Source organism: Phycodurus eques, chromosome 8 (assembly GCF_024500275.1).
Source record: "Phycodurus eques isolate BA_2022a chromosome 8, UOR_Pequ_1.1, whole genome shotgun sequence".
NCBI classification, from domain to species: Eukaryota; Metazoa; Chordata; class Actinopteri; order Syngnathiformes; family Syngnathidae; genus Phycodurus; species Phycodurus eques.
In genome coordinates this window covers 9058459-9081577 of record NC_084532.1, presented here as the reverse complement: position 1 = coordinate 9081577, position 23119 = coordinate 9058459, and the positions used below count along the sequence as shown (strand labels likewise).

The window sequence follows — 23119 nt, the reverse complement described above, 5'->3', positions numbered from 1 at the left end:
GGCCGGGGATTGAACCCCACTCCTCAGAACTGTGAGGCTGACGCTCTAACCAGTCGTCCACCGTGCCACCAGTGATTTCATTTATTAAGGAAAAAAAAATATTCAGTTACCTGGCTTTGTGTGAAAAAGTAATTAGCCCCCTTGTTAAATCATGAATTAATTGTGGCTAATTGCAATTTTTAGTTAATTTTCACTGATCACACCCAAGCCTGATTACCTACAGACCTGTTCAATCAAGAAATAACTAAAACAGAATATGTCCCGACAAAATCAAGTCGGACAAAAGATCTTAAAAAAGCTGTGACAGAATGATACGTTCCAAAGAAATTCCAGAACAGTCGAGAAATAAAGTAATTGACCTCTATCACTCTGGAAAGGGTTACAAAAGCCATTTCTAAAGCTTTATGATTCCAGTGGTCTACAGAGATAGCCATTATCCTCACATGGAGAAAACATGGAACGGTGGTGAACCTTCCCAGGAGTGGCCGGCCTACAAAGATTACCCCAAGAAGAACAGCAATGACTCATCCAGGAGGCCACAAAGGAAATCAAGACAACTTCTAAGAACTGCAGGCCTCCTTTGCCTCAGTTAAAGTATGTGTTCATGACACAACAATTAGGAAGAAACTGGGCAAAAATGGCTTCAATGGTAGAGTTCCAAGGCGAAAACCACTGCTGACCAAAAAGAATATAAAGGCTCATCTTACTTACCTTTGCAAAAAAAAAAAAAAAAAAACATCTGAATGATTCCGAAGACTTCTGGAAGAAGAAAGAAATGGACTGACGAGATGAAAGTTGATCTTTTTGGAAGGTGTGTCTGATTATATCCGGCATAAATATAGCACAGCATTTCAGGAAAAGAACATCATACCAACAGTCAAACATGGTGGTGGTAGTGTGATGGTCTTGGGTTGCTTTGCTCCTTCAGGACCTGGACACCTTGCTGTGATTGATGGAACCATTAATGGAACCATGAATTCTGCTCTTTAACAGAAAATCCTGAAGCACAATGTTCAGCCATCCGTTTGTGACCTCATGCTGAAGTGTGCTTGGGTTCTGTAGCAGGATAACGATCCAAAACACACTAGCAAGTCAACTTCAGAAAATCCTGAAGCACAATGTTCAGCCATCAGTTTGTGACCTCAAGCTGAAGTGCGCTTGGGTTCTGTAGCAGGATAACGATCCAAAACACACTAGCAAGTCAACTTCAGAAAATCCTGAAGCACAATGTTCAGCCATCAGTTTGTGACCTCAAGCTGAAGTGCGCTTGGGTTCTGTAGCAGGATAGCGATCCAAAACACACCAGCAAGTCAACTTCTGAATGGCTTAAGAAAACAAAATGAAGGTTTTGGAGTGGCCTAGTCAAAAGTCCAGACTTGAATCCAATTGAAATGCAGTGGGATGACCTTAAAAAGGCCGTTCATGCTAAAAAACCCTCCATTATGGCTGAATTAAAAAAATTCCACTGGACGAGTGGGACAAAATATCTCCACAGAGATGTGAAAGACTCATTGCCACTTATAGAAAACGCATGATTTCAGTTGTTGCTGCTGAGCATGGCCCAACCAATTATTAGGTTTAGGGGGCCATTACATTTTCATACCGGGCCACGTAACTTTGAATAGTCCCCCCCCCCCCCTCCCCCCTCTAATAAATAAAATCACCATTTAAAAACAGCAAGTCCACTTGGGTTATATTTGTCTGATATTTACATTTGTTTGAAGATCTTAGACATTCAAGTCGGGAAACTATGCAAAAATATAAGAATTTGAGAAGTGGCCCAATACCTTTTACGGCACTGTAGATAGAAAGTAAGCTTGCTTTTACCTGTTCAATCACCTGCTGTGTCAGCGAGAAAACTCCTTGTCTGCTTTCACATCTGCCTTTTGTGGTGGGATACAACAGCCTTTTGAGACACTCTGCAGTTGACCATTTCTCAGGTTTTTCCCCAAAAGACTGACGTGCAGGTTCCGTGAAGGCGCTAGCTAGTTGGTAGCTGTCTTAGCCATTTCCGTTAGCAACACGTGGCAACAAAAACCGCTTATACGTAAAAGTTAGCTTTGTAGAAAAACTTAGGCTTCCTTTGGTGAGCCGTCAATACGATGGCACTGCCCAATGGCGTCACTTCTAGGCGACACACAAGGAATTGAATTGGAAAGGCTTGTTCGACTTTCCTTCCGTGTATTTATCTGAAAGTAAATTTAAAATGAACGCCGAAAGCTCATGTATGAAATTAATTGACAAAGACGAAAATGAAAGACATAGTTTGTTAGTTTTGCAAACGTTAAAAAATATTATTATTTTTTTTAAACATTCTCATTTTTATTTTATTTCGTTTACGAAAATGTTTCTTCAGTTTTAGTTATTTTGTTCGTTTTCTTTTCCGATAATAACCTTGCACCTTACATGTCAAGACGTCCTCCTTGTCCAACACTGCATCTAAACACTCCCCTCAAGCACATTTAAAGAATAGTGTGGTGCGCCTGCTCTGCAGCAGAGGTTTTAGCAGCAGGATTTTTTTCAAGCATTCGTTAATAACAAAGCCATCAATGGTTAGGGCAGCTATTATGCAACAACACTGGGGTTGTTATGCTCTTTGGGATATTTAAAAGCATGTTACTTTGCTCAGATCTGCATTTATTTCTGTTTATTTTCACTTAACATTAAACCGTCAGAAAAATTGTTTGGACTTCCCTTGCTTGTCTGAACTCGAATAAACAAGAACAATAATGATGTGCAATCACCCTTTGTTTCATCAGGAGCTGCGTATGGCATCTTGGACTGAGGCTCTATCCTTTACAGCCCTTGTGGATGGATACTTCAGGCTAACAGTGGATGCCCACCACTACCTGTGCAAGGAGGTGGCTCCTTCTTCAGTGGTGCACAACATCAAGAATGGCTGCCATGGCCCCATTTGGTTTGTTCTTGCGGTTTCATTTCATTGGTGCAGTTTTCTGTGTTCTTTGTACACCATTTGACATTTCTAATATTTAGCTCTATTCAGTCACATTGTAATTTTTGTAGTCTTAAGGTGGGCATGGGTTGTTTTTAAACCCCATCAAATTGCATGAGTTGATTGCCTATGATTGAACACGAACAACTTAGTTCAGCTCATATTGTAAATACCGAGAACGAATCGTTTGGGTATCCCCTCACTCACACTCTCGTCCTATAGACTTATAATTTACATAGTCAATTCCACCCCACTTCAGTTGTACAGCCGGTTCACTACCCATGTCCTGCATGCTATCCTTGTCCTGTCCTTCCCTCACAGGGTGTAGTGCTACACCCCATACAACACTCATATCTAATGTTTCATTGTTGTAGATATGTAATGACTTACTTTTCTCATCCTGTTTACAATTAGTGTTTTGTCTTTGGTCTTCGTTTCTTCGCCTTTAGAAACATTGTTCTGTTCGACTGATGAACTCTGATTCTCAATAAACATCAACTATAATACTAAGAAACCACAGCGGAAGCTTAAAAACTCCACTGTGACACAGTAAAACTGTTCCGGCATAAAAGAGATACAGATCTTTCATTCTGCTTGACCTAACAGCCAAACAGGACAAAAATAAGAGAAAAAAAAAAAGTAAATGCCGAGAACTATGATTTGACTGCTCACTGAGTGTTTGGCACTGCTCCAACATCCTTCCCTTATAGCGGGCACTGAATTGTGTCTTCACTCTTAATAGATTATGCATGCTGTCGGTGGGCATGATGCACGTGATCTACTGAGATGACCTTTTACTTAGACCTTAAACAGTGGTTGCACTCTCTCATTATAACAGATTGGGCACACTGTCGGCAACAGGTGTAAAAGTGGTCGAGACGGCCGTATTTAAAAGAGGGTTTTGCACTTTAGGTAGTAGCTGATGATTTTCACCATGGAAAATTTGGCAGAGCACCGCAAACACAAAATGAAGTTAGAAGTGATGGAATGGGAAGAGCAGACAGACAGACTGACTTACAGAAAATAAATCAACATCGCTCCAATAATTTTCGGGAAGCTAGCAACTACAAAATAGACAGATTTTGTTTAATTTAACTCGACCCCAGTACGTGACAATTTGAACAGACAAAAGTGGAAAATTTCTGTTGCCTTACATTTTTGCATGCTCTATGGTGGCACCCTCTGTGCATGCCGGGTTGCACCTGTCTGTCAGATGTGGTTTTAAAGGGCACAAAATAACCCATCACAATTTGTCTCAAAGTTGATAAATCATATTGCATTGGCTAAATGAATTAATTAAAAATTAATAAATTTACTGTAATTTATTTTGTATAATGTGCAATTTTCTCCCCCCCCAAAGTCAATAGTGTGCATTATACATGAGTATAGTAAAAGTTAGAAAATCCTTCACAGTAAAATGAGGTATATGAGTAGATGTGGGTTATAGAATAGCTATCAATTAGTTTTAATCTTGTGATTTATACGTTTACATCATATTTAGGGTCACATTTAAAATGTTATAATTATCTGCTAAGTATTTAGGATGTGATGCACCCTAGTGTTTAGTTTTCAAACTGCAGCTTGGCGGAGGTATTTGCCACCTCCCACGTGACCGTTGGTACATCAGCTGGCTTGCACAACATACTGAAAGCTAGAGAGGTCTTGTGGTCCGTGATAACACATTCACTCGTGGTGCAAGATTATAAAAAAATAGTTAAGACACAACAAAAGCTGCAACGGGCAGATACATTTGAATAAGATCTGTTAAAATTCACATTATTACAATTACAATATTTATGGTATTAGGGGACTAATGCCCCTTTTACCTTTGTACTGGTTTTAATCCCAACCAGCCTCGCTCTGCCCCATGTCGTCGCTTCTCCATTACACTTTTTCGAGGCTGAGCGGTGACAATGGCACGCTTTAGCATCCTACTTCTTCCTTAACTATTAATATATATTTTTATGGTTTCAGGAATGTGATAAAGTACAAGATGCTGAATACATAGCATCAAACGCCTATACAAGCTCGCCGGGCATCCACTTATGAATCACTCATGTTCGGGGGTGTGTCAGCAAATTTACGCGATGGTCCGGTCCAGTCGAGTTTGACCACATCGCGCAGTGTGCCGCCGGTTTAAAGCAGCTTTTGCTCTGTGGTCAACTGAGGAGGTATGGGCATTTATGTCCATATTTGCAGAAGATGAAATTCAGCGACATGGAAGGTGTGACAAGAAACGAGCATGTCACGTTCTTCTTGATCTCGCTCCAATCCCTCCCACTTTTGATTGGTGCCTGTTTTAATGGGAAAGCAACGGAGGCCGGGCCAGGCCAAGCGAGGCTGGGGCAGAGCGGGGCCAGGCCGTTCTGGAACTTGTAATGGAAAAGCTTTACTGACATAAAACAGTATTTTAATGCTGCTACACGCACGCTGGGAAATCATCTCATGGCCGTTCGACCAGTTAGGAGTTGTCAATGTGACGTGCAAACTGCCACTGCTGAAATATTTACTGGAATATTTACATTATGATGAGAAGACAAAGCTGACAGTTGAGTTTTGTCCTTGACACAAAGCATAAAATTTTTTAGCTTCATATCTCCTCCCATCACATTTGTCTCACTTTTAATTGATTGACCACTATTGTTTGTTCCCTACACCAGTACGGAGTATGCCATCCAAAAACTGCGTCATGAGGGTAATGAGGAGGGCATGTACATTCTACGCTGGAGCTGCACTGACTACCAGTACATCATCATCACTGTGGTGTGCAATGAGGTATAGGGCATCATTACATGTTTTCTCGTTTTTTTCATTAGTTTGCTCTAAGTCTCAGACTCGTTAGCAAATAAAACATCCATTATCATTGCTACTCGGATGACATCTCTAGCTTTCTCCAGCAAACCAAATTATTATATCCCCAGCCTACCTTACAGACTGCCTCACTGAACTCATTCCTGGTTTAGTGCAAACGTTCTTAAACGTAACATTGGCAAAATGTTTGTCAGAGTAGCCACAAAGCTGAGCTATAGCTTGTTTACTATTGTCTCACTTGACTTACTCTACTCCATTTAGCTTGACCTCAGGGAATCCCGCCCTGTGCGACAGTATAAAAACTTCCAGATTGAAGTGACTCCGGATGAGTTCCGCCTTTATGGCACAGAAACAGCAAGGCCCACTCTAAGGGCGCTATTGGAGCACCTGGAGGGCCAGAGTCTTCGCTCTGACAATCTCCACTTCCATCTGCTCTGCTGCTGTCCTCCTCAACCTCGAGGTAAGACTTTCAAAGTTTGCTCATCTGTACACGTAGTAACATCCAATTGGAAAGTATGCACACTATTTAGAAATAACAATGCTTGCCCAGCAAGATTAGAAAATATATAACAATGTAATATGATGCCTTGTTAATATTTCATTTAGTGATTCATTCATTCAGTCATTCATTCATCTTCCGTACCGCTTATCCTCACTATGATCGCGGCTGTGCTGTAACTTATCCCAGCTGACTCTTGACGAGAGACGGAGTACACCCTGAACTGGTCGCCAGCCAATCGCAGGGCACATATAAACAACAAAACATTCACACCTACGGGCAATTTAGAGTCTTCAATCAACCTCTACCATAGATGTTTTGGGGATGTGGGAGGAAACCGCAGGCACAGGGAGAGTATGCAAACTCTAAACAGGCGAGGCCGGATTTGACCCCGGGTCCTCAGAACTGTGAGGCGGATGTGCTAACTAGTCAGCCACAGTGCAGCCTCATTTCGTGATATTTAATTTAATTAGTCTCACAATATCATAAAACACCACCCCACTGTAAACTGCACTAAAATGGCATTGATATGGTGTGCTTTAACAAACTCAGTAACATAATGGTGACTCATTTGAGAGATCTGCGCAAAAGTACATAATGCAAACAATAGGCCCAGCACTAGTGCATATGCATTTATGCATGTCTCACATGTGTGCATACACTCCACACACATGCACACACCGGTGTCAGAGAGGAAGAGAGTTGTAAATGTGGGTTTCCGGAGCCAAACTGAAACACTTTTATTTGCTTCACTGAAAGAGTCTGTACATGTCATGCAATGTGTCAGAACTTTTCATGTTTTGTGTTACAGATTAAAGACTGAATGTCTTCTGTATTACATAATATTTATCACTAAATCTATCATAAGATCTGCTATTTGCCTATTATTTGGCTGATAACCACGTTTTAGGGCAAGGAATTCTATTACCTTTTACAACTTGAACACCACACACCTCACTATAAACCACTAGAAACGTGTATGAAGGTTATGATGTATAATGGGGAAAAATATTCTGATATTGTTTATTATAAATACAATTATAACAAAGTATTGTATGATGCAATCCTCTTCTGAGGTTGCAGTTTGATTTTCAGGTGACTAATTTGCAGGAATGTTCGGTACCACTTATTTTGTTTGTTTTTGTTTTGTCCTATTTTGCCTGTTAGCTCAAGCAGAAGGGAGGATCTGTATCCCTTTTATGCCGGAACAGTTTTACTGTGTCACAGTGGAGTTTTTAAGCTTCCGCTGTGGTTTCTTAATATTATAATTGAAGTTTATTGAAAATCAGAGTCGAACAGAACCCAAGTTTCTTGAGGGGAGAGAGAAACAAAGACAAAAGACAAAGCAGTAATTGTAGACAGGATGAGAAAATGAATTCATTACATTATCTGCAACAATGAAACATTAAATATGAGTGTTGCATGGGGCTGTAGTGCTACACACTGTGAGGGAAGGACAGGACAAGCTAGAACAGGACAAGGACAGGAAAAGAAGCATGCAGGACCAGGGTCGTGAACCCGGCTGTACAACTGATTATTAGGTTCTTGAAACATTTATGGCGTTTAAGACTTAAATATGGAAATGGAAATAAAAGGGAGTTTTGGGAGTTTGATGATGTTGCAGTCTATTGGTTCCAATTCTAGCCAATAATTATACTCCTCATTGTGGTGCAACCATTTGAGGAGGTATTGTAATTGGTAAGCTAAATAATAGTGTTTAAAGTTGGGAGCATTTAGGCCTACCTCCTGTTTACTTTTCTGAAGAGTGGATAGACTAATTCTATTTTTCTTATTTTTTGAATCAAAATGTATTACATCAGAATCTAAGGTTTGAAACCATTTAAATGTGGTCTTAAATGGAATAATTGAAAATAATTTATTTGAGATAAGATTTTATTTTTATTGTAGCTATTCTTCCCAGTAATGATATAGGCAAGTTATTCCAGCATCTTAAATCAGATGAGATTTTTTACAAAAGTGGTGTGTAATTTAGATTGGTTTGCTCTGTGACTTTTGATGAAATATTAATACCTAAATACTTAATGGTTCCTATAGGAATAGGATAATCTGGGATTTCATCTGCAGGAGTCCATGAGTTTATTGGGAGTATTGTTGATTTTGTCTAGTTGATAGAGTAGTCTGAGATTTGTGAAAATGTTTTAATGAGATTGAAGACTGCCTGAAGAGAATACTTGGGTTCCTGTAAGTAAAGAAGAATATCATCAGCATATAGACTGATTTTGTGTTCTGTCACTAGTGAGCAGATACCTTTAATATTAGCATTCTGACGTATAGCGGCAGCAAGAGGTTCGCTAAATATTGCAAATAGCATTGGTGAGAGTGGACATCATTGTCTGATTCCGCTTTGCATGTAAAACTTTGTGAGGTGATTCTATTTGTGGTGACTGTCGCTTTCGGCGAATTGTATAATGTTGCTCTCCAATGTATAAATGAATCTCCAAACCCAAATTTGCAAAGTACTGCAAACAGGAAAGGCCAGTTAACGTTATCGAAAGCTTTGTCTGTATCAAGTGACATGATGATTGTGTTTAAATTTTTACGCTGTGACATGCTTATTAAATCTAACAGATGTCTGACATTATTTGTGGAACTTCTACCTTTAATGAAGCCTTTCTGGTCATAGTTGATTATCGACGGGAGTACCTCTTCAAGTCTCGCTGCGAGGGCTTTCGAGATAATCTTGATATCTACATTAATCAGTGATAAGGGCCGATAATTAGCCGGGGGAGAGGGGTCTTTACCTGACTTTAGTCATAACTTAATTGAAGCTGTGTTCATATGGCTACTAATTTGACCTTTATCGTTTATCTCCTTGACTGTTCTGAGAAACCATTTGGGTCACAACATAAAGCAAAAGAAAAAAAAAATTGCCAAGTGACAGCTCATAACTTGAAAACTCATAAATTGGGGCACTCATAACTCAGGTCCTCACACCACTGTACTTACATCTGTTTCTGATAACATAAGAAAAATATTGAGAGAATGTTTTATGGACGGATGAGACAACGATTAACCTTTACCAAAGTGATGGAAAGGCAAAAAAAAACAGTTTGGCAAAAGAAAGTACTGCTCAAGAGCCAAAACATAGTGTCGAAGCTCATTTGTGAGACACAGTGGAAGGGATGTCATGGCTTGGGCTTGCATCAATCTTCATTGATAATGCAACTCATGATTGTAGCAACAAAATGAATTCCGAAGTCTACAGAAACATTTTGTCTGCTAATTCAGCTTTTTTTCTGCTAATTCATCTTTTTTCTTAAAAAGATTTAACCAAACTGAATGGGAATACACTGCCAAAACAATAAAGAACTTCATTAAGAGACAGAAGGGGAATGTTTCAGATGGGCCAAGTAAATCTACAGACTTGGACCCTATAGAGCATTTCTTTTACCTGCTAGAGAAGAGAAAAGCCTGGAAAAATGCCACAAAAGAAGAGTGAAAAAATGTGGTGACATCAGTGGGTCATTTTAAGTATTTCATTAGACATAATGTTCTATTCTAAGTTGTATATCTGGTCCTGAAAAAAAGTATTTGGAAATATATGTATTCCTATTTTGATGTCAAACACAAATGTTATCTGTCTGTGCTAAAATAAAGGAATTTGGCTCACGGTTCTGATTGAATACTTTTCATATCAAATCAAACTGCGAAGACTCTTTAATCTTGTGCATGCATGTGTGTTGCAGAGATCTCCAATTTGCTGGTGGTCACAAACGATAGAGCACCGGTACCACAGACATCGATGCAGGACTGCCAGGTCATTATCCATCGCATACACAAGGAAGAAATTGAACAGGTATACTTTCACTTCATTTGTCTACATGTAATGTCAGGTAAATTATAGTTCAAGTAAAAGAATGAATATGTAAAATAATATACAATCAAATAATTTGTAATACTAGACTAATGATTGATTAATGAGGGTTTCTCCTACTGCTGCACGATAACTACTTTTTCAGTCAACACCGATAACCTATATTTCCTTCACTGTTGTGGACAATACCGTTAACCTATATGATATATATTTTTTTAAGTTACTTTACTTTGCATTGCTACTTTGCATACCTAGGTCATTTTCAGATCATTTGATCAACAACGGTAAAGACACTTGTCTAATTTAGCAATTTTTGATGCTTCCTTGGCTTTTTTATGGTTAAATGTCTCTCATGCTGCAACGGCCACAGTTAAGGTCTTATTTTTAAAATGTTATTGGCGATTTAAAATCTGAGGCAGCCACACTTCTGCCTCCGCTCACACCACCTCCACTTGCAAAGTGACTCGGCTCCATAGGCCTAGCTGGAATAGCATTCAGAGGCTCGTAAACGCTTGAGTAGTGATAAAATGCCAAGTAATAAATAAATCGGAAATTCTGGCAATCATATGCTAATTTGCTGTGGATATTGTTTTTACTATTTTTGGCGTAATTGGTGAATAATTTTCGGTCAGAATATATCCCCTCCTGTCGCTAGCCAGTCTAGCCGACGAACCTCCCTTCCTCCTCCGCTCACAGCCCTCTTCTGTCTGCTTGTGCTGCTGAGCGACTTTGTGGCTCTGTAGGCTGATAGTTCTCAGCGGTTAAGCTCATAAACGGTCCCGATTACCACCCCTAACTATGAATCCCAACAACTTTATTGATAACTAGAGGTGGGTAGTAACCTGCTACATTTACTCTGTTACATTTACTCAAGTAACATTTTGGATAAATTGTACTTGTCAGAGTAGTTTGAATGCACCAAACGTTTTACTTTTACTTGAGCATTTATGTTAAGAATAATTGATACTTTTACTCCGTTAGAATGATCAACATGCTGCTCGCTGCTTTTTTTTGTTTTTATCCATTTTTGCGTGCACGACTTTTAGACTTCAACTTCCGCGAGGGCGGCGTAGCGCCAATCCGTGACCACTCGAGAGAGAGAGAGAGAGAGAGAGAGAGAGAGAGAGAGAGAGAGAGAGAGAGAGAGAGAGAGAGAGGAGAGGCACTTCAGCTCACAGATCCCTCTGGTGTATTGCAATTATTGTTATTGTCCCTTAACGAGGCGCCGCTCCAGTGGCATTAACGGTAAAAACATCTTGAGTGACAAAGAAAGACCGTTTGTAAAAGAACCAAAAAAAGGAACTCTGAAGACACTAAAATGCATTTGTGTTCGTTTCCATAGAAACGGCATATTAAGCAATAGGAGACAAATCCTATATATCTACTAATGTAATTAACATCTTCAGAAAACATGTCATGAAACTTCATTTCGGACAACGATAAAATAGCGGTAAAGACATTTTGCCGTTAAAAGTTTGACAAATATGACTTGAATATCATGAATAAATATAATGATAATGAATATATTTCTAGAATATTTGTTTTCTTAGAAACAATTATAACCTCATATCAGTAAAATTAATTGATTTCTAAAAGTAAATTCGGTGGCCATGTCTTTACTGTTATTGATGAAATGACATGAAAATTTCCCACCTGCTCTTGAAGCCCGAACCCCAAACTTTCATATATGTTAATGTTTCACTGACCAGCCTGTAAACAAACACAACAACAATGGAGCGCATTCCCCCACAGCATAGGAAATAGAGCTCTACTTTGTGAGTGGCCTAAAATATGGCCAAGGAAATATGTAAAAAGGTTTCTTGCCTCTCCTGTGATCATAGTAGTTAAAGCTTTTCTTCCATTGTCATGTCATCATTTTGACTGCAGAGGCACTGCTTTGTGTATGCCCATGCTCACTGCTGTGGTATTCCTGCTGTGTACTAGGAGGAGCATCTTGGTCTCGGCACAAGAACAAACATCTTCTGCGGAACGCTGAGGGTAAAAAGTGATGAGGATGCAGGTTACGGATCCTTCCAAGAGTTTAAGGTGGTGCTCAAAGTGCTGGGTTCAAGACACAGAGATATTTCCCTGGTGAGAGTCACAGTCAAATTAACAACGTTTTCTTCTGCACTTCTGCTTACGAGGTCCACTCCTGTTAATGGGCATATGTAAACCTACAATGTCATCCACAAAAAGTAATGTGTACACTTTCCTATTTCGTCATATTTGTCTTATTGTTTGTAGGCCTTCTTTGAAACAGCAAGTATGATGCGGCAAGTTTCCCATAAGCACATCGTGCTGCTGTATGGCGTTTGTGTTCGCCATCTAGAGAGTAAGTGCATCTGTTGAGCGACAGGAATAATAACGTGTGTGTTGTGGAAGGGTTCTGTGTAGCAAATCTTTTTTTTTTGTGTGTGTGTGTCAGATATCATTGTGGAAGAGTTTGTGGAACAAGGACCGCTGGATTTGTTCATGAGGAGACAGCAAAACCCACTTAGCACAGCTTGGAAGTTCCAGGTGGCCAAGCAGCTGGCCTCAGCTCTCAGCTATTTGGTGAGAAAGACACGCACACTTTTTTAAGCATGTTGCTGTTCTTGCACAATATACAGTATGTGTAATAAAATATACCGCCGCAAATTTTTCATTTGAACATGCAGGAGGACAAAAAATTGGTCCATGGCTTTGTGTGTGCAAAGAACATTTTGTTGGCTCGAGATGGCCTGGACGCTGATGAAGGAGGACCCTTTATCAAGCTCAGTGACCCAGGAATACCAGTCACTGTGCTCACCAGAGAAGGTGTGTTTGGCTTACAAATAATGACACCAAAATGCTTTGTTAAACGCTTTCGCTATCTCTTTAGTTGAGTCTGCTGCAAGCAAAAGTCAATGCATCAATATGCATCTTCATGTGATGGCAGTTTCGCCAATATGTCCTTTGTACCTGCATGCATGTATTGACTTGTCCAAATTATCCTGGGTAGTTTTACTTTCATCTTTCACTTCTGCATTCACACCCTTGCTTTTACATACAGTAATCAGTGACCACTACACTCAGCACAATCTCGTTTTATGTAGAGCCGCACGTGGTCGTAACTGACAGATGTTTCTATTTTGGTCAGCACAGTGAGGTGAAGTAATGTTTGATTGTATATTAGAGAACACTGTCCTTCTCCGAGCAATCACCTTAAATAATTCATCTTGTCCTCTCCCACGGCAACTCCATCTCACCCCATGACTCTGCTCTGCTTCCCCACCTCTTGACTCGTCATCTTCTTTAACTTAAGAATCATTTGATTTCATCAGTCTGTGACCCACAGAATTATTTGATAGCATTGATGAGTTGTCATTTGTTTGCATTTAATATAAAATTGGAATGAATGCCTCGTATAAGGTAAAGCCAGGATTGTATGTCGAGTATATGTATGTAATTTGGAGGTATTGGTGGTCGGACTCAGGGTCTATATCCCCACTCGCTATTCGTGATGACTTACACGAGCAAAGAAGTGAATCAGCTTTGATTTTTTGAAAACTATCGATTGAACCAGTAAGAAAGTACGCAGGCACGTTTTGACTTATGACTGACACCGTTTTAGCTTCGTCTCCATATACAGAAAGGTTCTTTTCTATTTAAAATGGCTTACTTTAACGAGGGTCCCTCGCCGTAGCTTGGCCACTTGTAGAATGCCAAGTCTGTTTTTTTTCACTCGTCAATGCCATAAATCCTCACCGAACGGACCAAACTGCCACCTTTCTTGCTAGCCTGCTGGCTACTTAGCCATGCTAGCTCCACACTGTCTTAATTCCACTTTCTCCCGTTCTCTCTCTTAAATCTGCCGCCGTGCTGTGGCCACCCTCTCCAGTGATGGCTCCTTTATTGTTTTTGTTTTTTTGTTTATCGTTTCCAGGGCATCCGTGCCTGAGCCTCCTTCAGCGGAGTGCTCCTTTAATTTTTATTTTTTTATTTTTTAACAATCTTTATGCAGCCACGATAGATAGATGTTTAAAACTGATACGCAGTAAGTCATTGACTCGTTTTCATACGAATGCGAAAATTCTGATTTAGCGTTTTTTTTTTTTTCTTGTACTCGTGAATTGACTCAATTTATGAACCACTTGTTCATAGCGCTAGTATGTATATAAAACAATTTTGATATAGATTAGGCAAAAATAACCGTTATGCTTTAGAACTGGGAATACGTGGGAAGTTATGAACAGATTTTGTTCAACACATTGCGAATGATCCAATCACGTTACAGTAGTTTGATGTTGATTAATTATCTTTGATGTTGATTAATTATCTTTTGGTAGTTTAAGATAACGGTGTATGTCACTTTGGACATGCATATTTGTGGGCAGGTCAGTGAGTGTTTCATTTGTCGATTGGTAAGGTGTGTGTTTCAGTTAGAACTTTAGTTTTATTCAATTTTTTTGGGTACTTATGATGTTGACTGTTTGTTGTTGCTCCGCAGAGTGTGTCCATCGCATACCCTGGATCGCGCCTGAGTGTGTGAAGAGTGTGTCTTCCCTGAGTGTTGCAGCTGACAAGTGGGGCTTTGGGACAACCCTATGGGAAATTTGCTATGATGGAGAGGAGCCACTTAAAGAAAAGAAGCTCACTGAGGTAGGGAGACGAGCAGTCCACAATTCAGTGGCTCCCTTTTTGTCTTCTTTCTCAAACTGATTAGTAGAACTGTTTGCATTTACCTTATGAGACTCTTTTGTATTTATTTTGTGTTGAGCAGAAGGAAAGGTTTTATGAAACCGAGTGCCAGCTTGCGACCCCTGAGTACAGAGAGTTAGCTGAACTGATGATCCACTGCATGAACTATGACCCAAAGAAGAGACCTTTCTTCAGGGCTATTGTCAGAGACATTGACAAACTGGAAGAAAAAAGTAAGAGAATATTGTATAAGGGGTACATGTTATGTACTCTTTCCAAAAGAAAGGGATGCTACCAAAAGCCTCAGATTTCAGCCATATCAAATGACACGCATCTTGTGCTAGTTACAAAGGCTGGATTCACACTGCCAGGCTTATTGTCCAATTCCAATTTATTGGCGATTAGCCTTTAGGGAAAAAAAAAAAAATCTCTTTACATGTACATTTCAGGTGAGGTGATATATCTAAGATCACTGTGTTTACACTCACTGAACACCTAATACATGCAGGAATGCAAATACTTTCTGCTGAAACGTCACTCGGAAGACAGTCAGTTCGTTCGCATGAGTAATCACAGCCGTATTGTAACCAGGATTGTGCTGTTTTTTCTCCCGTAGATCCATCCATCAAACCACAGCCTGCACCTGAAGTGGATCCAACTGTTTTTGAAAAGAGATTCCTGAGGATTATCAGAGATCTGGGACAGGTGATCACTTCATGCTGTTTTATAATGTCCACAGCAGTTTTAGTCGCACACTATTAGACCGAGTCAGATGAGTAAACCATTATTATTCTGAAATCAACCATTTTGCCTTTACAAAGACAGTGCTGCTCAGTTTTAACACTGTCAGAGATGTATTCATTAAACAATAATGTACACACTTTGCACAGTGTATAACTGTTCTTATATTTTCTCTTATTGCTCCACATTGATGTCTCACTTCTTTTACTACATCTTATTGTACTTTTATTTTGATGCCTATCCTCAACACATCTTACTTCCTTTTTGAATGTTGTTTTGTTTTTCATATATGTCAATATCTATATTCTATTCTGTTCTCGTACATCATATAGCTAAATATGGTCATCAAAGTATTAGAAAATGAGCATGATAAGGGAAGATTTCAGTGCTCGCGCATTGAATCACATTAGAATATGCAGGAGTACCTAATGTAATGGCTCAAGACGAGCTAATTAATCCCTTGACTTGATCTTCCCGAAGGGCCACTTTGGAAGGGTGGAGTTGTGTCGCTATGATCCCCGAGGAGATCGAACTGGCGAATTAGTGGCAGTGAAGTCTCTAAAGCCAGAGAATGGACAGGAGAAGGGCAACAATCTCTCGAGTGAAATTAATATACTGAAGGCCCTCTACCATGAAAACATTGTCAAGTACAAGGGCATTTGCCTGGAGGAAGGTAAGCGTGTATTTGAACAGACAATACTGCATTCGTGTGTATATGAAGACCTGATGACGAGTTGACGACGAGCAGTTAACTTGGAGACCTTAGAAAGAATGCTATGAAATTGTATTTAGTTTATGTCTTTACCTTGATCAAATTGTTGTCCGAAATTGTGTACACCCCTGATGCAAATGCATGAAAATTTGTGCTGCATTATGTTGGAAAATAGACAATATCTTAAACTCCACTGTGGCACAGTAAAACTGTTCCAGCGTGAAAGGGATACAGATCCTCCCTCCTTTCTGCTTGACCTAATAGCCGAACAGGACAAAAAAAAAAAGAAAAGTAAATAAAAATGAAAATAGACAGTATTAGAAAGCAAAATAAAGAGGAATATTTCACCTACTTTTAAGAAAGTCTGTCAGAATAAGATTTTCTCCTAACATTAGAAGTCATTTTGTGCTCTAACTTTGTGTCTCCGTTTTCATTTGCGTGTGAGCAGGTGGTCGGGCCACTAAGCTGATAATGGAGTTTCTTCCTCTGGGAAGTTTGAAAGATTACCTGCCCGACAACAAAAGCAAGATCAGTCTCAGCACGCTGCTCACCTACTCCACTCAAATATGCCGGGTAGGTCACGGGTACCATTAGGTCTCTTGCGTCTTCATTCATGATGAACTATTTCACATTTCACTGAGTGGCGAAAACAAACAGACAGACAAACAAACAAACAAACCAACAGTGTGCATTATAGACATGAATCTGTTTTGCCAATCCTCCTCTTTTTCCATGATGTGCAATTTGACCAATCTAATGTTTATTCAACAATGTTTATTGGGTCGTAGCTATAGCTTGAAGCAGAGGAGGCCTCATACATTTCATGACTCTGCAGCACACTAAAGCGGTCACAGTTATACCAGGCCCAACTAATTTGCAATTGACTAAGGCTTGTTTTCACACCAGCACCATTTTATTTTACAATCCCAATTCCAATGAAGTTGGGACGTTGTGTTAAACAAATAAAAACAGAATACAATGATTTGCAAATCATGTTCAACCTATATTTAATTGAATACACTACAAAGACAAGAGAAATGCAGTGATTTCTCCAGCTTCTCTGAACCTTTTGATGATATTATGGACCGTAGATGATGAAATCCCTAAATTCCCTGCAATTGTACGTTGAGGAACATTGTCCTTAAACTGTTCAACAATTTTCTCTCGCACTTGTTCACAAAGAGGTGAACCTCGCCCCATCTTTGCTTGTGAGTGACTGAGCAATTCAGGGAAGCTCCTTTTATACCCAATCATGGCACCCACCTGTTCCCAATTAGCCTGTTCACCTGTGGGATGTGCCAAACAGGTGCTTGATGAGCATTCCTCAACTTTCTCAGTCTTTTTTGCCACCTGTCCCAGCTTGTTTGGAACGTGTTGCAGCCATAAAATTCAAACTTAATGATTATTTGCTAAAAACAATAAAGTTGATCAGTTTAAACATTAAATATCTTGTCTTTGCAGTGTATTCAATTAAATATAGGAAGAACATGATTTGCAAATCATTGTATTCTGCTTTTATTTATGTTTAACACAACGTCCTATCTTCATTGGAATTGGGGTTTTTGTTTTAGTTTCTTTTCCCCTTTGGGGCGCTTGGTTTGGTCAGGAAAGAACTTTGCAATCAAACCAGTCTGTCAATCAATTTTAAGAGTTGGAAGCAATCAGCCAAATAAATAACCCAGGTAGGTTTGACCATAAACATCATGACGGTGACGTAACAACAGGTAGTGAGCAAATGTAACCTGTGACTTTCTAAAAACGCTGTTGGTTTCGCATGTATGCAGTTATTCAAGCAGCTCATGTGAAGAGGGTTAATTTGCCCCAGCAGTTCCCTTAAAGCGTGCTTGCTATTTGTTGGTGTACTATAAGAGAAGTTATTAAACATATAATTTGTTCAATTTATCAGCTTGTCACTGGTAGGCAATCTGTGTTCCGTCCACTCTCCACTCGGTGAGTATGAATGGTAGTGTTTCTACAGTATGTGTGTCTGGCAACCAGTCCAGAGTGAACTCTGCCATTTACCAGCAGTCAGCTGGGATACGCTCCAGCTCCCCACGACCCTGAAGAGCATAAGGGCTATATGGCAGTTCTGCGGTATTGGGTTCGACTCTTGGCTCAGGCTTGGCTTTGTGTGGAGTTTGCATATTCTCCAAATGCTTGCGTGGGGTTTCTCACGTGGTACTCTGGCTTCATCCCACAATCGAAAAACATGCATGTTAGGTTAATTGAAGACTATAAATGGTCTATATGACTGAGTGTGATTAACTGCCGACCGGTCCAGGATCTACCCCTCCTCACCCAAAAATACTGTAGCTGTGATAGGCTCCAGCTCTCTCACGACCCTAATGAGGACAGGCGGTATGAAAAATGTATTGATTTATTTAGTCAACTGATATGTGAGCACCGAAAGAAAACTGTGTGTGGATGCACCCTCAGGCAGGATTTACTCAACAGTTTGACCGTGGCGCAGTGTAAATCCAGTTTAGGAGGATTTTGTGTGTGAGCTCTCTTGGAGATTTCAACACCAATGGAGTGACCAAAATCTGTTTCTAGGGAATGGAGTACCTGGGATCTCAAAATTACATCCATCGTGACCTGGCTGCCCGAAACGTGCTGGTGGAGAACGAGCGGACAGTGAAGATTGGAGATTTTGGCCTGACCAAAAGCATTAAGGACAATGAGGTCTATTACACAGTCAAGGATGACAATGATAGCCCTATTTACTGGTAAATACTTAAAGAAAAACATGTGAAGTGTTGTCTCATGACTAGAGATGGGAATGAGAGAACCAAGAATGGGAGGGAACCGGTTCCAAAGTTAACAATTACATGGAGTTGTTTGCTGAATTTTCAAATTATTCTCTGGTCGATCCTACTTGGAATAATGACATCGTTGTACATATTACACAGCGCACGCAATATGTGGACCAGCTGACATTCGTACAAATCCAGGCCTGCAAGTGGTATTAACAGGCAACATCACTCTAACCATTCTGAGAAAGGGTGCCAGATTGCCACAAAAATCAGCAGTGATGCACAACTAAAAAGGACACCAATTTAACTATAAATGACTAAAAACCACACCAATTTTCCTATTAAACCCTCTCTGTAAAAATAATACAGTCAAGATTTTAATGCAGTCAAAACGGGATCCAGTAATTTTAACTATAGCAATGGATTCTGGGAAACAGCACATGCAAATTTTCTGGGTGTTACCCTAAAATCCGCCGTGCCAGAAACTGGGACCAGACGTTTGCCTAAGCCGTTTAGGGGCAGTGCGGTGCGATGCATGCATTGAGCTACATGTTTACTGTAAGCTAAAAAAAGAGTAGAAGAAGAAAGGAACAATATAAGCCTGAGAGTATTGTTATATTACCTGTCTGTAAGTGTTACTACAGCTTTTGTGTGTGAGTATTCATTCTTTGAAAGTAAATCCCTCCCGTGTTCGAATGCTAATTTTAGCTAGCCAGTCAATAATCAGAATCATGTTTATTTGCCAAGTATGTCCAAAAAGCAAACAAGGAATTTGTCTCCGGTAGTTGGAGCCGCTCTAGTACGACAACAGACAGTCAATTGACAGAGAACATCTTTGGAGACATAAAGACATTGACAAAAAAAAAAAAAAAAAAATCACTGAGCAGTAAAGGGTTGCTAGTTATCTGGTAATGCCGGTACAATGTATTTTTTTTTTTTTTTTTGGGACAAATGTCAAAAAGGTTTTCCTTTATGAAGCAAGTGATCTCTGAAACAATGTCTTGTATTTAAATGTACAATGGGTGTAATTCGTGTGTGTGTATATATACGTGTGTGTGTGTGTGTGTGTGTGTGTATCGTCGCTGAGGTCATGAGGCTCACTCGGGTTTGGAGCTTAATGTGGGCTGGCCAAAATCTGGCTGAAAGTCTAATGTCATCAGAAAACAAATTTTAAATTCTATTTTGGGGGGATTTTTTTTCCTGCAGACAAGGTTTGTACGTCCAGAACTATGGAATAAGTGCCAATGTTTACAGCATTGGAGAGGTTGTTTAAGTCACATGGTGTTAATTGTATTTTTTTCCCGGCATAATAATTGGAGGCCCCGTCCTGTATTTGTGTGCCTCAGGTACGCTCCGGAATGCCTGACACAATGTAAGTTCTACCTCGCATCGGATGTTTGGTCTTTTGGGGTGACCATGTATGAGCTCATCACCTACTGTGACCCCAACAAGACCCCCATGCAGGTGCTCACAATCACACACATTCTACCTCTTTTCGTGATATAACATGGGAAGTTCTGCAGTCGAACCCAATCAGTTCTTGGTTGACCCTCCCATTTGTTACCATAGGAAATGATAAAGTCCAGAGAATTCATCCATTTCACGGTCAATCTTTCAACTTATTGAAACTGGGAACTTATTGAAAACATGGCCTGTTCACTGCTTCTGTGCTCTCTGAAACGCTTGGCGCCAAAACCCTAATAGCCGTTAGATGCCACAAAAGCCTTATCTGGGACTACAGTGTCCCTCCGCTATTTGCAGGCTATACAGTGGGTACGGAAAGTATTCAGACCCCCTTAGATTTTTCACTCTGTTATTTTGTAGCCATTTACTGAAATAATTTAAGTTCATTTTTTTCCTCATTAATGTACAAAAAGCACCCCATATTGACATAAAAAATCTGAATTGTTGAAATCTTTGCAGATGTATTAAAAAAGAAAAACTTTAATATCACACAGCCATAAGTAGTCAGACCCTTTGCTCAGTATTTAGTAAAAGCGCCCTTTTGAGCGAATACAGCCATGAGTCTTGTGGGAATGATGCAACAATTTTTTCACACCTGGATTTGGGGATCATCTGCCATTCCTCCTTGCAGATCCTCTCCAGTTCTGTCAGGTTGGATGGTGGGCAGCCATTTTCAGATCTTTCCAGAGATGCTCAATTGGGTTTAAGTCAGGGCTCTGGCTGGGCCATTCAAAAACTGTCACGGAGTTATTCTGAAGCCACTCCTTCGTTATTTTAGCTGTGTGCTTAGGGTCCTTTGGCCCAGTCTGAGGTCCTGAGCACTCTGGAGAAGATTTTCGTCCAGGATATCGCTGTACTTGGCCGCATTCATCTTTCCTTCGATTGCAACCAGTCGTCCTGTCCCTGCAGCTGAACAACACCCCCACAGAATGATGCTGCCACCACCATGCTTCACTGTTGGGGACTGTATTGGACAGGTGATGAGCAGTGCCTGGTTTTCTCCACACATGCCTGTTAGAATTAAGGCCAACAATTTCTATCTTGGTCTCATCAGACCAGAGAATCTTATTTCTCACCATCTTGGAGTCTTTCAGGTGTTTTTTTTTTTTTTTTATCAGACTTCATGTGGGCTTTCATGTGTCTTGCACTGAAAAAGAGGCTTCCGTCGGGCCACTCTGCCATAAAGGCCCGACTGGTGGAGGGCTGCCGTGAAGGTTGACTTTCTCGAACTTTCTCCCATCTCCCGACTGCATCTCTGGAGCTCAGCCATACTGATCTTTAGGTTCTTCTTTACCTCTCTCACCAAGACTCTTCTCCCCCTATTGGTCAGTTTGGCCGGACGGCCAGCTCTAGGAAGGGTTCTGGTCGTCCCAAACGTCTTCCATTACAGGATTATGGAGGCCACTGTGCTCTTAGGAACCTTAAGTGCAGCAGAATTTTTTTTGTAACCTTGGCCAGATCTGTGCCTTGGCCCAATTCTGTCTCTGAGCTCTTCAGACAGTTCCTTTGACCTCATGATTCTCATTTGCTCTGACATGCACTGTGAGCCGTAAGGTTTTATATAGACAGGCGTGTGGCTTTCATAATTAAGTCCAATCAGTATAATCAAACAGAGCTGGACTCCAATGAAGGTGCAGAACCATCTCAAGGATGATCAGAAGAAATGGACAGCACCTGAGTTAAATATATGAATGTCACAGCAAAGGGCCTGAATACTTATGGCTGTGTTTTTCTTTTTTAATAAATCTGCAAAAATGTCAACAATTATGTTTTTTTTTCTGTCAATATGGGGTGCTGTGTGTACATTGACGGGGGGAATAAACAAATGATTTTGTCAAATGGCTGCTATATAACAAAGAGGGGAAAATTTAAGGGGTTCTGAATACTTTCCGCACCCACTGTGGGGACAGAGCCCTGCCGCGAATAGCTAAAATGTGCGAGTAATAGACGAGAGAATATGGCGGGTGAAGCACAACACGAAGCTGCTCAACTCACTTCAACATAGTTACCTGGCACCAAGATGCCACTAAATGGCACCAAAGCAGTACTGTTAATGACGCAGGGCTTTGGCCTGAGTACAAAAACAGCAATAGGTGAGCTTTTCAGCGATTAATGGCTGAAAAGATTTTTAAAGGGGCCGTCAATTACTCTCCTTTTTTTGCCATTTGCAGCAGGACTTGGTCCCCATCCGCAGTCTATAAGGGGCAGATTACTTTACATTGTTTTTTTTTTTTTTCATCAAAATGTCAGGTTTGTCTTTTAAAAGAAGCTGCCATCTTGTTCACAACTTTGACTGGTCTCTACTTTCGTGCCTTGTTTTCGTCTTGCAGCTGTTCTCCAAAATGCTTGATTCAGCTCAAGGTCAGATGATCATTGTTCATTTGGTCGGTGTGCTGGACGAGGGGAAGAGGTTACCACAACCTGATGGCTGCCCTGAACTTGTAAGACACTTTCTTATTCAGTTTTCCCTTCCAACAGCCAAATGATTCTGCGTTGATTATTGAGTTATTTATTTTTTTGGGGTCATAATCATTTTCTGCCCAAATAAATGTCATTTTGACACTTAATAGGCATATAAATCATGAGTAGACCCACAAAAAAAGTCTCAAAAACCCATGCCTGAAAAGACACAGGAAGAGCACTATTGTGGGTTATTTTGACCAAAACAAACGTGTCCTATAGAATTTATCAA

At 40.2% G+C, this 23119-nt stretch overlaps 1 protein-coding gene across 4 annotated transcripts in view; it reads left to right on the top strand.

The window, feature by feature from the left end:
* Positions 1-23119, top strand: part of jak1 (Janus kinase 1) — a 55635-nt gene that overhangs the window by 29685 nt on the left and 2831 nt on the right. For all 4 annotated transcript variants that reach the window (XM_061683471.1, XM_061683470.1, XM_061683472.1 and 1 more), the window contains 16 exons: positions 2760-2917; positions 5614-5728; positions 6026-6224; positions 9971-10080; positions 12043-12189; positions 12343-12430; positions 12524-12651; positions 12756-12894; positions 14567-14718; positions 14840-14990; positions 15374-15462; positions 15979-16171; positions 16659-16783; positions 18764-18936; positions 20310-20427; positions 22758-22868. In XM_061683471.1, coding sequence (XP_061539455.1) covers positions 2760-2917; positions 5614-5728; positions 6026-6224; positions 9971-10080; positions 12043-12189; positions 12343-12430; positions 12524-12651; positions 12756-12894; positions 14567-14718; positions 14840-14990; positions 15374-15462; positions 15979-16171; positions 16659-16783; positions 18764-18936; positions 20310-20427; positions 22758-22868 — 2196 coding nt within the window. The remainder of the gene's footprint in view (positions 1-2759; positions 2918-5613; positions 5729-6025; positions 6225-9970; positions 10081-12042; positions 12190-12342; positions 12431-12523; positions 12652-12755; positions 12895-14566; positions 14719-14839; positions 14991-15373; positions 15463-15978; positions 16172-16658; positions 16784-18763; positions 18937-20309; positions 20428-22757; positions 22869-23119) is intronic.